Raw genomic sequence first — 18,839 nt, 5'->3', positions numbered from 1 at the left:
AATTCAAATGATAATCTAATTTGGAGAATCTGATTTTCTAGCTATCCAACTCTGTTCTGCGGATAGATTTTGTGCCCATTTTTTTTCATTCTATGAATTACTTAACAGAGACGATTGGTGGTCAAGACTGGACGTATTTCTCTGCTGTTTGTTGGCTCTACGGAAAGTATTTGTTCGATAAGTTGAAGGTGCCCATCGGTCTCGTAGCATCAACTTGGGGAGGAACAGCGATAGAAGTCTGGTCGACTCCGTCGGTGCTGGAGAAATGCCACGAGCCTCCAAGGTAAGCTAAAATTGAATAATATATTCATATTGAAATAAACTTGAATATTTGCGGCTGCACTTGTCAGGGCTAATCGTCAGCAACTAGTAGAGGTTTTGAAAATAAACGAATATTGATTAACCATGTTCTCTCCAATCTCCTACTAGTTGCTGATAATAACCCCTGACAAGTCTCACCAAATAAATTTATTTCTGGTACGTTCGGGAGATTCCAATATCTGTCCGCCATATCATGATGGGAGGTCAAGAAATAACAGCATGAGACAAAGTAACTAATAACAATTGGCCCACCCGAAGGCGAATCCACATTAATAACTTGCTCTAGCTTTTCGAACGCGCCCACATCAAGTCTATTGGTGAATCCGATCACATGGGCTGATAGAAGATGAAAATTTTAATATAATATGTGCTGTTGATGTTTAACGATGTAATTTATTCTTAAATTTGAAATAGCGCGACAAGAAAACGTATCTAAGTAACTATTCATAGCATGACTACTCTCAACTTAGGTGCGTATAGTAAACTAATATCAATAAATAGATGAGTCCGGACATGGACATAAGCTACAGTTTAAGGTGGATATTTGGTGTCCAGTTATTTCACTACGACTATGCGCTGAAATGCGGCTGTAGCCTATATAAGTAATCGAAATGTGGCCATGAATAGCGAAAAGGTTGTCAATCGCTGGTCTATTTGGATAGTGGATTTTAATATGCATGTAATAAGTGGTGCAAGTCTGTGAGATCTGCAAGTTATGATATTGACGTTATCATAATATTTTTGCAGCCCTAATGGGGACATCGAAAAGCTGAAAACGCAATCGGACTATTCTCAACTGTACAATGCTATGATTCATCCACTGTTGAATATGACAATCAAGGCTGTGATTTGGTACCAAGGTAAAAGTTGTTTTTATACTTTTCAAGTTGTGTGCCACAGCCCGCAAGGCTACTCATGTTTTCTGGAACTGACTAGTGACACACAGCGTCAGGACTGTAATGACTCGAGTCATTACTTGACTCGACTCGAGTCAATTTGTGTATTTACTTGACTTATACTCAAGCCATTGCGTATGACTAGAGCCCAGTCATATGATTCGAGAATTTGAATATGAATTATTCAAGTCTCGTATACACTATTAGGACCAATAACTGCAAAATATGCCCAGAAACCGTCTTTAACCTGTTTATAAAATCATGTTTAGAGGGTGAAAATCAGTATATTGATAATCCGAGGCCTTCGATTCCATTCGAGCGTTTCACTGAAGTCAGTCGAACCTGACTTGGACTCGATACTAATCAGTAAACACTATGACTTGGGACGCGGACTCGACTCGGTGGTGAATTAAACGTGACTCACCATGATCGAGTCAAAACTATAAAAGTAAAATTCAGTTGTGACTCAGAACCTTGTTACTTAGGTACAACCCCGCACAGCATTGTCACAGGGCATTACAGAAAGTCGTGACCGAATTCGAACTTTGTTTTTATGAAATTCAACTGACATGTAATGTTATGGTGTGGAGATGTTCCCTGCCAATGGGTACATGCTGATAACGTGTCATATCTCTGCGATCAGTCCTTATAATGGAAGAAAGCAGTAGAATATGTTACAATTGGTCAATTTGACTTGGAGGCGTGTTGTTTCCCAACAATCGATATACTCAGCAACAATTCTGTACCGGCACTGCGTTGTTTCCCCGTGAAATGATCGGCTATGCTATTTTCATCATTGATTGTGATATTGTGGGGTTCTGATGCTCTGAACGAAGTAATTGAATCCCCAAATAGCAAGAAATAATACAAAATGAAAGCGCAGTTCATGTGAAATCAGTGTAAATTCTCATAAGTAGAAGAATTCCGAATATCTCTAAACCAAGTTTGACTTGTTCCACACTCGCGATTATACTATCAAATTAAAATTAGAGCATAAAAATATTTCACAAATTAGATTAGAATTAGACTACTGAGAGTCATCCAAGTCCGCCTACATTGTTGTCATGATTTCGCTGTGTGCCTTTTTGATTCCCCTCGGAATTCACGATTCGCATATTTTCAGACGTTCCGTATCGTTTACAGGCGAGACGAACACGATCTATCGCACCGGCTATTACCAGTGTATGTTTCCCAATATGATCAGAAGCTGGAGGAAAGAATGGTATCTCGGAACTCAGATGTCCACCGACCCGGATTTTCCGTTTGGATTCGTGCAGATCGGCGGAAAAATTGACGAGGGGCCAAATTATCCTGTGATCAGATGGCATCAGACCGCTGACTACGGATACGTCCCTAATCCTGAGATGGAGAACACTTTCATGGCTGTAGCGATGGATTTGCCCGATCCAAAATCGCCGTATGCAAGGTTAGTATTTGCAATTCACCTCATTCCAAGATCGCGATATAATGAAAGGATAGGAGGGTGTCAAAACGTCCCGTAGTAGTCTGTTGATTAGACACCAATCCAGGCTTAGAGTAAGGATTCCTAAACAGTGGATGGGGATCTGGTTTCAAGGCGTCCGTGAAAGGGCAATGTTGAAACTACTACTATAAACTAGGTTGCTCTTAATATAAGATCCGTCCTTTTTGTTGACTTATGTTCATTCTTATTTTCTGTGTTCAGTGCTCACCACACTATTTATAATTGCCATACAGAGCATTTAAGTACAAATAATTGTACTCAAACTAGTATTGAGAGCTGGGCGAAACTGATGACCTTTTTTTAGTCATCAGTTCCTAAATTTCGCAATGATGATACTTTGAACTGTTTGCTATCATTAATTTTTGATCCATGTCGACGGCAACCTCGGTTATGCAGACTTTAAAATATTCTGCGACTTCATCACCACCCAAAATAAAGAAGGGGTCCGTTCTTAGAACAGCCCCTGGCATAGATCGTGGCAATAAGAGACATGTACACTGAATGAAAGTAATAGGCGATAACATAAAACGACAAGCGATGAAAATTAATGTGGCATGTGTCGGAAGGCATGTTAATATGTCATATCATGGTCTGGTGATCTCGAGCGCTGACTAGTATTTGTATACCATAGTATTTTATACTACTGGTATAGACATTCTACTCTACTCAACTCTTTCGTTGTGAGAAAATTAACGCGGGGATATTTACAAACACCTGTAAAGTATTACAACATCATCAGTGAGTGAGTTTATATTGGATAAGTTTCATGATCGATGCCGAGCTGCAGGCCTGAAGTATGTCTTTACAGACAACTTGATATTGGATAGGAGTAGCATCACTGGCCAGTGGCCATCTTCTTGCTAATCACACGTCGTATGAAGCAACACTCCATAGTTGGCCTATTTTTTGGCGGCAGTCATGCTCCATTTTTTCATGAACATTCAACAGTAAGCAATGTCTCATTTCAGTGTGCACACCAGAGACAAGCAAGACGTTGCGGCCAGGCTTGTCGCGGGAGCGTTATCGGTGATATATCATCACACGGCTATTTACGACGGGCCGTTTCCTGAGAAGATTACCGAAACTTCAGCTCATAAGATTGTGATCGGATATCCAAAATACCATCAACTGGCTGTGACGGATCAAGGCAATTTTCAGGTGTGCGCCTCTGCAACTTGGAATTTGTTACTTACGCTTGACTGGATATTGAGTTGTATTGCACCATAATGGAATAAATTATTGTTGCCCTACTTAACAAAATGCAACTTGTAAAAAGAAGGTAGCTTTCCCTACAAACCGGGTACTATTTGTGGAAGCAGCGAAAAACATGTATCCACTTGAGCCAGTAGCGTAAATAGTCGAAGCGTACTCATGTACTCTGAAACAGTAGAAGTACAGTAGGTTACTTAGTTACTGACCAACTTCACTTCTATTTGAGTACCAACGTTGACTATACTGTTGCCACCTTTGACCTACAATCAACTCACAAAAAGTGCTGGGCAAAATCGAGTAGCTGTGTGATTTGATTATGGAGTATTAGGCGTCGAGTCAAGTATGTGGGTGTCACCTGTTTTGGCGTATTTATAGCAGTATTAAATATGTGGAAAGCTCACCTATCAAGCCATCACAAATAATTTAATGCCAGTTCTGCATCACATCAAAGATAACTTAGTATTTATTCGACCACGCCTAGTTCAATGCACTTTGTGAGAATGCGGTGGGTTGATCACTACATCACAGACATGTCATTGCCGCTAAAACGAGTAGCTTTGCAATAATGATTTGGTATGCTGCAGTACGCAGAGGGTTGTAACCAAGTCACAAGGTTCCGAGTCACAAGTAAATCTCACTTCAACAGTTTTGACTCGAGTCAAGTCGAGTCATTTTTAATTCACCACCGAGTCCAGTCAGAGTCCAACTCAGGGTTCAAAGGTTCGATTCCAAGTCCAAGTCACTGTGTTCACTGTTCATTTTCGAGTTCAATCCAGTTCAACTTTCTTTTTACAGCTCTATTTACGTGATATCGAATGCCTCGTATTCATAACATACTAACTTCCCTTACTCTCTGGCTCTATTTTACAAACACCAATACTGATAGACGAAATACCAATATTGTCGTAGCTTGCTTTTCTTCGAAGTCTTCGAAGTTACAACGAAATGCCGAGTCATAGTGTTGTTACTCGAATCCAAGTCCAAGTCATTGAGGTCACTGTTCAGTTCTTAGTTCAATCCACATTTTTCAACTCTGCTCGAATGATATAGATTATAGAATGGCTTGCATTCATGAAATCATAGTTTTCCGCAGACCCAGCAGTTTCTGGCCCTTTTTTCCAAGTATCAGGACGGATGGACGAAATACCAAAAATGTGGTGACCTTACTATTCTTCGAAGTTACAATGAATGTCTGTCTTGGCCGTCCTAGTCTTGAATCACGTGATTTGGTTCAAGTCATGCCTAATGACTCGAGTACAAGTCGAGTCAACAAAAATCGTGACTCGAGTCATTGCAACCCTGGCAATACGACCAATTGAGGTTTCAAGGCTCCCACAGTTGAAAGTGCTATCGGAACTATAATTTCAGTTGATAAACTCTTAGTGGCGAGGAGCGTATAATTTTATAACCATTCTCTCACTACTCCTCTCACTACTCGACTCGAACTCAGATTCGAATACTCAAATTATTATCCCATCAACTGTGTTTCATTCAGATATGCTGTCAAGGGCATAATTGCTCTGTAAACGACACGGACCTTGACAAGAAATGGCACACGGCAGTCATTGTCGACCACTCTAGCCACGGGATAACGTTGGATGCCTCCGTCTGCAACCAATTGTTCTTGCTGGTGGATAAAATCCGTTACGCTTGGGCCAAGTCTCCTTGCGCTTTCAAGAAATGTTCCGTGTACAATACCCTGGGATATCCGGCAGCGCCTTTTTTCCTTGGAGTAGAGAAGGATTTCGTTCAATAATAAATACTTTTATCATTGTCTGTGCTCTTACCAGAGATACCCAATTTGATATCCGTATTATCTAATCATAATTTTGGTACTCCTATGAACTGCTGCGCAATTACCTGTTTTAGCCGAAATTCCATGTCCAAAATATTCCAATCGTTTTTCCCCTCAATTGCCAATCCATGCTTAACACCTACCTATATTTCGTATTATTTGACGATATGCAATGGCACCCAGGCCATACTCTTTATTCGTTTCTTTGCAATGAATAAAATATCGCTGTGTATTACGACCTACTATTGCTGATGTGTATCACCTCTATGCATGCTAATTTGCTCTTTTGTATCAAATTGATAAATATATGTACAGTGTACGTACACCTTCAAGCGTGGTTTATTGCTCTGTAGTCCTTTACGTGCAGTTCAATGCGATATTCAGACCTGTGCAAGCTACAGATCTAGTTTGTTGACGGTCGACAAACTACTGCTGATTGAGTGGTTTCAGTAGGAATGAAATAAATGATTGCTGAACAACTTGAAAACACGTTTCCTTCGAAGTGATGTGTGTTGTTCTTGCAGCCATTGCTAAATCAGGGTTATCATTACTAACATGGCATAGCCATTTCAACTTCGAAACGCGGTCATTTTGATATGCCGATTCTATCTATTTCTCGGTTCATTTGCGATTCAGTTCAGAGTCTAGTTAGTTATAGTTCATTACGGATTTTTATTGGTCATTAGTTTTAGATCAGAGCAGTGATGGGATGACTCGAGTCAGGACTTGACTTGAGTCACTTTGCAAAAATGACTTGACTCGGCGCTTCAAAAATGTGGATTGACTCGTGACTCGGATCAAAATTTACGAGTCATCAATAAAGTAAATGATGTCGACGAAATCACTGTATGATGTGTAATTGTGTATGTTCGGATAATTCGCGATACGCCGGTGACAGTTGTGAGAGAGCAACCATAGTCGTTCACTTTCGTGCGTTCCACTTTCACTGGTCCTCCATCGCTACATCACAAATGAATTGGCCGCCAACGAAATGATCATAGCTTACGTTGCCGTATTAGTAGTAGATTAATATCAACGTATCTCAGTTTCCTAGACGGCTCATTGCTTACATTGCGCAGTGCTCACCTTTACCGACCCTCTTGTATGATTAAATTCGAACGAATATAGTTTATGCGTTTATATTCTCACGGATGTGTAGATAGGTAGTGCATTATTGTACCATATCAATTCGTTTGAACTTCTCGAGGCTTCGTATTCGGTCCTCTATTTTGGTTGATAATAACAGACAGTATCATGTAACTATACAGTTACTCACGTATTTTATTAGCAGTTCTTCGAGTGCGTGTGCGATAAAACGCCTTTTTGCATGTATATTCAACTGTATATTCGTTATTTGATCCAAGATAAATATGGCTTATCAATCTGTCTTTCAGACAGGTGGCAAAATGTTACGACTTTGAATCTTCACTCTAATTTCGAAAATTCAATTTGACTTAAATTATGACTTGACTAGTGACTTGACTTGACTTGACTCGAGTCACCTCGAAAATGCGAGTGACTTGACTTAACTAGAGTCAACTTCGAAAATCGATTGCCTCGACTTGACTCGAGTAAAAATCTGCAATGACTCGTGACCCGAAGGTAGTGACTTGATCCCAACACTGGATCAGGGTTGTTTAACCTTCAGTTCAGCTCAGTTTATCTACAATTTTTTCAGATCAATACACCACGAGATTGCGATTCAATGAAAAGATCGGTTTCTTAACGACTTATTCAAGTCGTATCAGAATAATCAGGAACCCACCTGTGCACACTAAATCAGAGGTTCCCCTCCTGTGGTACGCGTACCACTGGTGGTACGCGAAGGTCTTCCAGGTGGTACGCGAGTAGATTCTTTTTTTTATCGTTCGAAGGAAGTTATTAGTTCAGGGGGGGTTGTTTTTGATTTTTTTTTACTAGTGGTGAAAAAACAATTCCATGCATCCCATCAACCCGGACTGACAATGCCTAGTTTAATATAATTTGTTATTACTGGGACAATTTCCTTGACATGTCAAAATAAGTCAAAATTTTGTCAAAATTGAAGCGATAGGTCAAAAAATTGTCAAAATTGTTTACAAAGTCAATTTTTTTTTACCAATCCATTTCATTTGTATCGTAGACTTTGCACTGTCGGAGAACTTATCATTTGATATTTTACAGCTTGTAGCCTACTTTATAGGCCTTGTAGGCGGCCGTTGTCTGCTCATCGTGAATCATAAACGCTCGAACGAATCAGATAGGTTGACAATTGCCATGGTGTTATGTTCAACGTACCGCAATATCCTAACTGAAGCAAGACTGCTTGGGCATTGTATGGTTCTGATATCAAGAAGCGCATTATGAAAAATTGTGATGTATGGCAACATGGTGTGTCACCAGCAGTGTACGCACAACTTCAGTGTTGTCAGCCAACAACTGATGCTGTTGAACGTTCTTTCTCCATTCTTGGCAAGCTACTTTGTAAGGACAGACACTTTCTACCCGAGAATGCAGGAAAGTATCTTTCGTTGTATTACAACAAATTTTAATTAACTCTACAATAATACGTGGTGTAACTACTGGGCCAGATATCGTTAAACTAAAGTTTTTTCATGTAAATTATTGTCAGTTTTAGGTCAAAACGCGTTTTCAGGTCAAACTAATTCGTAAGGACAGACAGTCCGAACCAGAAATGAATATAAACAGTACAATTTTAACATTATGTGCGAAAACACATAATTTGCATACGTGAGGTCAAAATTTAGTCAAACTTAAAGTTTTTTTAGGTCAAAATCCTCTGTTTTTTTAGGTAGAAAAATCGCCCTAGTTATTACACTCCACACAGGTCAAACACCTGATTATGAAGTCATAAATGGTAAAAACATTTTTTGACCGCCTACGGCGCGCCTAACTTGTGTAGGTGGTACGCGAGGACTGCATAAAACCTCGAAGTGGTACGTGAGCGGAAAAAGGTTGGGAAGCATACGAATATAATATGAAAGGACAAGCAACCAAATGGGGCGGCATGTGACGGAAGGCAAGATCTATATCTCAGGTCGTGGTACGGTAATCCAGGGTTGTAACCAAGTCACTATAGGCTCCGAGTCACAAGTCAATCTCACTTTTATAGTTTCGACTCGAGTCAAGTCGAGTCATTTTCAATTCACCATTGAGTCAAGTCCGAGTCCAAGTCAGCGAGCAGAGGGCCGAGTCCGAGTCATGGCATTATGACTCGAGTCGAGTCCAAGTCATTGTGTTGACTGACCATTTTCCGGTTAAAGTCTTGATAAATCCACTTCTTATAACTCTGTTTGGTGATATCGAATGGTTCGCATTTATAATATACTAATTTTCCTCACTTTTAGCAGTTTCTGGTCGCATTTTCAAGTACCAGTACCAATAGACAAAATTCCAACAGCGTGGTTACTTTACTATATTCTTCGAAATGTCGGTCTTGGTCGTCTGAGTCTCGAGTCATATGACTTGGTTCGAGTCATGCGCAATGACTCGAGTCCAAGTCGAGTCAATACACAGATTGACTCGAGTAGAGTCGAGTCATTTCCGTATTCTGAGAAAATGACTCGAGTCAAGTCGAGTCATCATAAAATCGTGACTCGAGTCAGACTCGAGTCGAGTCATGACTCGAGTCATTACAACCCTGCGGTAATCTTGAATGCTTACTATAGTATTTATTCAGTAGGAATTACTTGCATTCCTACTTGAATGTGCGCAACTGGACCTGCACATGCCGACTGTCTGATAAACGGCGAGATACTGTTCCACACTTCAGGTCCGGCAGGCGATGTGGCGATGATCTTTCAAGACGACCTTATGATTGTTGGACGACGAGGACCCGAGTATGTTACAGCCTACCTTTTTGATATATTCACGGCCGCATTTCGATTTGTTAGATGCGTACGAACGCATTTCAGTGAATAGACGTATGGATGGAAACCTGAACTCCAAATATCCTTGTTAAATTGGCTACTATAGAACGAATCTGCTTCACTCCCAATTCGCTATCAATTGGATAATCGCAACACAGTGAAACACACTATCGATTTCGAAAACCGACAGTGTAATATATAAATCGTGGAGTTGCGACGGCCAATTCGTAATGCGAAGAAAACATATTACCTTACTGATGTAGCTGTAATGTATATTTCCCCAGGGTTGTCATGGCTCATTATTTTTATTGCGTACACTGTGTTAAAGAAAAGTCCACACTTTAGGCCTACATGAGATAGCGAAGGTACGGTTCTGGCTCTGGAGCCCTCATTATTTGAAAATTCAAAAGTAATTTCCTTTTTCGTCTCATCACCCTGATGGTACTGTCGTGAAGTATATCATCTAGCATCTTTTCTCTTTCTGTTTCCTCCTTACTTCTCGGGTTATCGTAGATTGCAAGATCCATTGTTCTCCATACTGTTTTGCTCCCGCCATCTTATACTCCCTTGCCTTCCATAGGCCTACTGCCTGTTTATAAAGATAGATGTTAGTATCGTTAGGACTGTTTTATGTAGGTTCTCAAGGAGGTTCAATTGGATTATAGTCTGCATCCCGGGTTTTGGTGCAGTCTCGTTGGTGACTTTTACTAGGGTTACCATATTTCGGAAATCTGAAAAGAGGACACTTTTTCAGAATTTTCAGACTTGCAAAACCGGGGAAGAATTATCATAAAACGGTAAATTTTTCCCCCACTTTGCGGTCGGTTGACTAAAAAAAAAGTCAACTTTCCGCCCAGCTCCGGAAATACCCGCCGGAGCTTCACTCCGGTGCTGATTTACGGCACATCAGTCCAATTTTGCAGTAAATTTGACCTATATTCTCAAAAAAAGAGAACAAAATCTCAATAAAGAGGACAAAAGGGCGTCCTCCGAGGACACTTTCAAAAAAGTCAAAAAAGAGGACAAATCCTCTTAAAAGAGGACGTATGGTAACCCTACTTTTCCCCAACCCGCAAGGATGGTAGCAGGGCTGTGGAGTCGGTAAATTTTACTACCGACTCCGACTCCGACTCCACACATTTTCAACGGACCGACTCCGGCTCCAACTCCGACTCCCGAGTCTTTAAACTTACTGACTCCGACTCCGACATCAACCTTGACTTTAACAGCATTACCAATTTACTTTGAAAATTGTATGCCACAGTGATGGTTAAATGACTATAATATAACCATTAAACATATGATTAACGATGGCATGCAAAATTGTTTCATTGTGACACAGCTCGAATCATTCACTATGCATGAAAGATTGCTTTTCTAAATATCCTTCCTTTTTTCATATTTTATCAGTTTTTATAACATGGACTCTAATAACCTAATATGAAGCATCTTTCTAATTTTCTCATTGCACACTGTATTTGATTACAAGCACACATACTCTCACTACTAATAGACATTGGTCATAAACTAGGGTTACCATATTTTTGTGAAGCAAATTCCGGACACTCCTTAGCGCCCACTAACGGATTTAAAATGAGGTCCAACATATTGTCTGTCAATATGACGTCACACAAGCAAAGCATTGCCCATCGCTTGTATACGGGAATGGAGTGGAACATAGGTCATGAACCGCACCATCTGCAATGTGAGCTTTGGTGATTGCTACTTGCTAGAGTCTGCAATAGATTTTTCACGGGCCGGAGGAAATCGTCTGGCGAGCCGTATCTGGCCTGTCGGGATTGTCTTTGACAGCCCTGCGATACTGTTAGGTCAGTGCGGTTATCTGGTTGTGTGTTTTAATCAGGTCCGAAACAACATTTTTCAGCCCACTTTCGATCCAAAAAAGCACTCATCTTGGACCCACCATAGAGTAATCGATGTAATTTCTTGGGCACTTACTATATGCATCTGGTTGTTAAATTTTATGAATGAATTCTGTCAATAAAATTGATTCTTCCATATAGTATTAGGCTACTATAAAATGCACCAGCAGGTTGCACATCCGGTGATTTTCAACCTTTTATGGTCGCTACCTCATTTCCAACTTAAAATGTTCCGTGACGCAGTTCAAAACTTGATAAGCTGATTACTAAAAAATGTTAGCTTGCCCAAACTTACTCACGGCCTAGGAAGTTGATTACGTCCAACATCATTGCGATCCCCAGATAAAGGCAAACGACCCCAAGATTAGGAACCACTATCTGTGACTGAAGCATCCAATCGGCCTTAACTAACTCCAGGCATTTCAGTAAATGATGGTTATTTATATTTACTTTTGATTGCATTTTTGCGAGGGCGGTGCCAGGTGCCTACTGCCTGGTGCCCATATATTTATACCAAATACGCCGTAGTAACTCGCGCGCTACGCGGAGAAAAATTTCGAATAGCATAAATCTGCTGGAAAAGAATACTGTTTATGTTGATTTACAAAAAAACTTTTGCGCCTACTTCAGGCCTTCAAAATTCCGGACGTTTAGGCATATTTTAGAATTTCCTCCCGTACGCATTTTTTCAGTGTAATTCCGGACATGTCCGGGAAATTCCGGACGTATGGCAACCCTATCATAAACGAAATTTAGGAAGTATAGTCAATATAATAATATGATATAATATAATAATAATATATACAATATAATAATATAATATCGTTGAGTTATATTTTTCATCTGAACAAGTCACACACAATGTACAATGCGATGTCATGAAGGAGGATGTCGAACGACACGCATCAGTAACGATCCTTTACTCTAACATCCACCTCGGCCTAGAGTGCCCGATGTCACAGTTCTTTTCGATGTTGATCTTTTTGAAACCGCAGCCCTTTCTACTAGTTCCTTCCATTCCTTGTGAGTGCTTTCTTTCGTCAGGTCTTTTTCTGGGCTTTTTTTGTCGCCGCAATAACGGCAACGGCTGGGGAAGAGGAGCCCAGATAAACCTCCGACTGGAATCGAACCGCATCCGTCAGATTGGTGGACGCTTATCGCTATCTCCGCCGTCAAATAGGATATGTCTAGTCTACATGCACTTAGTCAAGTATTCAAGGACTTGGACTTGCAGTCTTTCTTAATCATTTGTTCGACCCAAGCAGCTTAGCTACCCCACAAATATTTTTAGTTTTGTCAAGTGGGAAGGAGCGTTTGGTTATATTCACATCAATTTTGCAACCAGACGATATATTTGCTCTGTCACAATATCATGATGTAATTCGAAAAATTGCATCAATTTGTGACTGCATCGCGAAGATGCATATTGCTTTTTTTCCCCTCTATGCAACTAAATTGTAATTTGCAAATAATGTCCAATTCTATCTATGTCAGGGGTGGCCAACCTTTTCGGCCAAAGGGCCACATGAGATTTACGAACCGTTGCGCGGGCAACTTGAATGTTGATAACCGTTTTTTAGTCGTCCGATAGGAGCGAATCGAATTAGGTGACATTGAAAACAAGACTTATATGACTACGCTTTAAAATTGATTACCATTATATCATGGAAACTCCGTGTGCAACTGTTCAGTGTGCATGTGCAATTGTGCAGTCATGCCCTGGTCGCACGAAGCACGAAATTTTCCCAAAGGTAATTAATGAATTCGATCAATAAATATATTACTTGTATATATTTGAGGTTGCCTTTGTATAGCAATGGGCTCATTTGGCAAAGACAGGATTATTTGGCGTTTTAGACATAGCATAATATCGACGGTTTCGGTGAACATGCCTCTGTCATTTTGTGCAAATGTTTCTTTGCCGACGATCTCGCTTCGAGCGCACAAGCGAAGTCGCATGTTGGACGACACGTTATCTCCTAATTACGAGTATAGTGGGACTCAATTCTATAAATTACGCGTATTTATAATTTCCGGGAGGGGTTCCAATACTAAATGCAAGAAATGTGACAATAAATCATGCGAAGTTCTAAGACAAATTTCAAGTCAAATAAATCTGTTAAGGAATATTCCACTTCATGGTCATATACGCAGATCTACGATGAATGTGACTGGCCTCTGGTTACGCCAATGCGTCGAAACTGATGTTTTAGTCATCATCAAATTTTGCGGTCACGCTAATCAAATTTTGGTTTGCCCTGCAATTTACCTGATGTTATATCTAATTTAGAGAATTACCTAACGGGCCACACAAAACCTTCTTGCGGGCCACCGTTTGACCGCCCCTGATCTGTATCGTTACTAATAACAGTGATTGATTGTACATAAAAATCTTATTACAGTTATTATTATAGTAATTTAATGATACCTTTGAAAGCAATTGTTTTCATGATAAAGAAGTTGGAGTTGGAGTCGGAGTCGAAGTCAGGGTCATTTTTACAAACTCCGACTCCGACTCCGACTCCAGTCAGTATTTTTTACACGACTCCGACTCCAGCCACTTTATAGGTTTCACGACTCCGACTCCATCAAGCAAAAATCAGCCAAACTCCCACTCCGACTCCACCGACTCCGACTCCACAGCCCTGGATGGTAGATAAGACTTTTTTGTCTGCAGTCTAAGAGAAGACGTAGACGTGTTTCCGTTAGATTTCCACACAGCTCACAGTCACTTGTTTTCGCTTGGAGTCTCTCATTTGTTTGGGGCACATGGTTTGCTAGTAGCCAGTTCATGTCTCGCTGTTTAGGGGTCAGGGCTCCGTGCCTTACGTTGAAATTATTTTGCCCTTGATTAAAATCGATTTTAATCAAATAAATATTTCAAATCATGATTTTTTTACACATAATAACAAAAACACGAACAAAATAAAATGGGATAAATGACGACCGTGTCAATCAAGGTGATGAAGGATAACGCTTAAACTTTAATAATGTGGGGCTGAGAATCATCATCCAGATAGCTGAAAACGTTCAAACTATGTGGTAATGATAGCAGAAAACGTTTAACCTATGTGATATTGATGGGTCGCCAGAATCATTACTGATCTGTTCTAGTAGCGAGGAAACATATTGAGTTAAATCGGGACCATCCATAATAGTTGCATCTTCATCTTGATCGATGGAGTAGTTTCTGCCAGCAAACTGAATCAGAGATGAGGGAATCTTTCGAATTCGATACAGACTCCGGATTGCGCTTCGTTTGCGGTATCTCACCAGTGCATCGTAAATATAACAGCAGCATGTCGAAGACAACTAACTAGTATTCACAGGAAAACGTTAACATATTGATTGGCTATCGCTCTTTTCCCGCCTGTCTGTAAAATAGCTGAACTATACCGGTGCCGGTGACGAGATGCTATCTCCGGTGTATATAAAATGCACATGATTGTCCGATAATAAGCCACATTCCCGCATCTCGTCCGAGAATTTGAAAAAAAAAATAATCAATAAAATCAAAATGGCATAAATTAAAATTTTTAATTTGATCTGCGGAGCCTTATACTTCTTGGAATTGAATAAAATTTGGTGTGCAGCGTTTTTTAGGTTAACCTCACAATTTAATGACTGAATGGCTGAAATCCAGAAAGAAAAGTTATTTTTGAACAGCCCTAGTGTGCATGTGCAATTGTGTATGCCTCCAATTTACATCGCCTCAGCCCAGGTAGGGGTCTGATTTAAAAGATCATTCCAACTCGTTTCAACACCACCTTCCTATCCTACCCAAATGTGCGATCCTGTAACTTGCATTGAAACATTGATTACGCACAGGATTTCTGCTTTACCAAGGAACCAAACTGCTGATGCTAACTTTAACCAGTTTACCGTCCCCAATCTGCTTATCATGCAGCATTGGTTAATTTCTAATGATATTTATAAATGATTTCAAGGCTTCATACCTGTGCTTCGCATGATTAAATACCTCGGCAGTTTTGATTATAATAGTGGTACAAAGGTGGTCGAAGTGATCAGCGTTGCTACTAGGGTTGCATTTAAAACAAACATGTTTAAAAAGGGCACTAATTTAAAACATGTTTCTTAAGCCGTGATGCCACGAATATTCAATTAGGACGTCATAGTGGATTGACATAAACAATTGAAAATATAGGGTAAATGTAGCTCCTTTCACGAAATATATGTGCTGTTAACGTTGAACCGGTTATTATGAAGGTTCCAACCATCCCATATCGATATACGTCGTCAATATCGGGGCGTAATTTTCCGTAGGCTCATAAAACATGTTTTTCTGGAAAGTAGTTACACAATTATGGCATAATTTTACAATTTGAAAAAAAACATTTTTTTCAAACGGCCTTTGTTTAAAACACTGTTTAAAACATGTTTCGAACAAAGTGTTTTAAAACACCGTTTGTTTCAAATGAAACCCTAGTTACTACTCAAGTAGAGCAAGAAGTAAGGCTCACATTTCTACTCAATTACAACTAGAGATTTGAACTTTTAAAATATCTCAAAACTACTTCAAGTTGAAGAAGAAATTGAAAGGTCTGATTAGTAGGGCGATATTTTTTTGACAAGTCAAAACAATACAAAATTTCCTCAAAATTGTAGTGTCAAGTCCAAAAATTGTCAAAACTGTTCAAAAGTCAAATTTTTTGGTAACCTGCACTTCGTTTGTATCGTAGATGTTTGCACTGTCGATGAACCATAGCCTATATGAAGGCTATAGATAAACTTATCATTTGAAATATTACAGCTTTTAGGTTACTTTATAGGCCTACCGTTGTAGACGGCCCATTATCTGATCGTTGTGAATCATAAACGGTCAAATGCAACAAACAGGTTGACATGGTGTTATGCTAAACGTACCGCAATATCGTTACTGAAGCAACACTATATGGGCATTGGATTTTATATCAAGAAGCGTATGATGAAAAGTTGTGATGTAGACCAGTGGTTCTCAACCGCCGGTCCGCGACGACTTTTCTGCCGGTCCGCCAGGTATTTTAAAATTTTATACTTTAATTTCAAGTTGCTAGATGTTGAAGGCTTTTCAATTGATGAAATAAATATAACATCAAATACAAACTTATTCAGAACTTCGTGAGGTAACATTAGGCCTGAAAGCATGTTCCATTTAATTCAGACATGGACAAAGTGCGGCCCGCGGACCATATGCGGTCTACGACGCGATTTTGACTAGCCCGTGAAAAGTAGCCTGATATTTAGATCATAAAACCTACTTTTGAATACTAATTTGTAAACTAAAACACAAGGTTGCATGAACTGAACCAGAAATGCGTTTACTTTTAAGCCTGCTAATTTTGTTCATCTGTGTATTGTGATTACGCACTTACGCAGCCTATAAGTATATGCCGTATAATCTGGATTCAAAATACTGCAAACATAGCAAAGTATACTGTAACAATTAAAGTCCAAAGTAACTTTTTGTCGCCATTGTTGCATTACGAATTAGGCCTACCCGGTCTGTTATTTAAATTGTCATGTCATGCGTTTCCAATCCATAATTCGTAAAACAAGTCAATCAGCGCACATGAGTAGTGGTCACCCGAAAACGATGAACAGGCATGGTAAAAACAGTAAAGATGGAGGCTGAAGGCAAAGAAGATGTGAAGCACTAAATATTTATTTACTTGAGTGAGATGGAAACCTGCCATTTTTGTGGTGACCAGCAGGTCGCCGTGTTTGGAGATATATTTTAAATCGGCATCATGAGAAAGACGTCGGCCTATTTTTGCTTGTAATTTCGCACATCTAAAAATTAATTGCCCAACCCTGATTTAACTTGAAGTTCAAGCCGTCTCCAGTGAGGACATGCGAGCGACAAGTACGAGCTGACTCGTCGTAAAACGCGCAGTTTGCACGAACATTCATTTTCGAATCATTCATTTTGTGGATGACCCCTAATCGCAGTTACCAGGTATTTTCGTGCAACGTATTGCATTCATAGTACGTCTGGTGGTAGTGAGAAACGAGCAAGGTAGCGCGACAAGGGGCTTGGTCCGACTACTTAACGCCGATTATCTAGATATTGTCGAACAAAAGATATTATTCGAGTTGGCCAAGTGCCGTAAGTAGTGAGGGTATCTGGATTATAGACGCACCAATCACAGAAGGTCACGTCGCCTTAATTGCCACGCCTACATTGCCACATCATCCGCCCATTGCCACACCTATGGGACGCCTATTGCCACATCATCCACCCATTGCCGCACCTATAGCACACCTATTGCCACATCATCCGCCCATTATCGCACCTATATGACGCCCATTGCCACATCATCTACGCCACATCATCAAGCGCCACGCCTATAGTGCCACATCATCCATCCACAATATCATGATTATGCGTACTGAGCTGTTTTTTGAGAATATGAATTCCCCTGTAATACACTAAACGTTGAACTAGATTTCATAACGTCATCACAGAGGAATCAGCCAACGATATTGATCTAGGTTTTAGGTTTGAAGCCTGTAGTCACCGCATTTCATACGATTCAGCGCTTTTCATGTCTCCTAACACTTTACTCTATCTCATTGAAATAGCATTGCATAGTGTATCAGTTCATTTATTTCGAAAAAAGAGCATATCAATGATATCGTTGAACGTTATTGCGTCGATTCGCGTGCTGAAATCCTCCGGATCGGTCGATGTTTCGAGGTAGTCCGCTTTGATGCCATCCGACGCTGCGATCCGAGTTCTTGCGTTCGATCTGACCGTTTTGTTTGATGTAGCGATCACTGGCTTGTAGTATAAACGATACGAGCGGAAGGTCGGGATTAGGAACAACTACGCTGGGCGAATAGATGACGAATTCGTCAGCCGGATTCAGAGGTTGATAATGCTCGATCCCGTCGCGAGTATACGTAACGACCAAACCTCCTTCATGCTTCAGAGTGGCTCGATATTTCTGAATGACCCCGCTTGTGGCATGTACAAAGAGTTGATCCGAGGTCAATTCTGCTCCATTCGAAGCTTCGATACGTAATTTTGTGATGTCATTAAAAAGATACAAGTCTTTTCTATAGGGCCCCTGGGCCAGAATAGTATCTCCACGGATTGCTAGACTCATTCTTTGAAAAGAAATATCAAACATAAGTACAACAGTCATCACGCAATTCCACCTCGCCATCAAATTTAGTCGAGCCTCTTCTTATATTAGGTGTCGCATAACAGACATTACGAATATATTGCAACCCCTTCCGCTTGATGAGAAAAGGACACGCAGGATAAAACTTTGCATGCTCGAGCCAGGGATCATCGCACGGCAACCAATTTTGAAACAACCCTCCGCATGAGAAACACTTTAAATGATCCTTATAGCCCAAATAGAACAATCCGCA

At 40.2% G+C, this 18,839-nt stretch overlaps 1 protein-coding gene and 2 long non-coding RNA genes across 3 annotated transcripts in view; 1 reads left to right on the top strand and 2 right to left on the bottom strand.

The window, feature by feature from the left end:
- The window catches only part of LOC145442828 (sialate O-acetylesterase-like), a 360,699-nt gene extending 354,667 nt beyond the window's left edge, over positions 1 to 6,032 (top strand). The window contains exons 6-10 of the mRNA XM_080320845.1: positions 109 to 283; positions 1,069 to 1,181; positions 2,361 to 2,643; positions 3,669 to 3,858; positions 5,408 to 6,032. Of these exons, the coding sequence (XP_080176971.1) occupies positions 109 to 283; positions 1,069 to 1,181; positions 2,361 to 2,643; positions 3,669 to 3,858; positions 5,408 to 5,668 (1,022 nt within the window). The 3' untranslated portion in view covers positions 5,669 to 6,032. The remainder of the gene's footprint in view (positions 1 to 108; positions 284 to 1,068; positions 1,182 to 2,360; positions 2,644 to 3,668; positions 3,859 to 5,407) is intronic.
- The window catches only part of LOC145443014 (uncharacterized), a 301,527-nt gene that overhangs the window by 38,442 nt on the left and 244,246 nt on the right, over positions 1 to 18,839 (bottom strand). The window lies entirely within an intron of this gene.
- LOC145442952 (uncharacterized) overlaps positions 1 to 18,839 on the bottom strand; it is a 418,025-nt gene that overhangs the window by 382,735 nt on the left and 16,451 nt on the right. The window lies entirely within an intron of this gene.

This window comes from Botryllus schlosseri, chromosome 7 (genome assembly GCF_051294905.1).
Source record: "Botryllus schlosseri isolate E-star chromosome 7, Bs_hap1, whole genome shotgun sequence".
Classification (NCBI taxonomy): Eukaryota; Metazoa; Chordata; class Ascidiacea; order Stolidobranchia; family Styelidae; genus Botryllus; species Botryllus schlosseri.
This window is presented reverse-complemented; position numbering and strand designations above follow the sequence as displayed.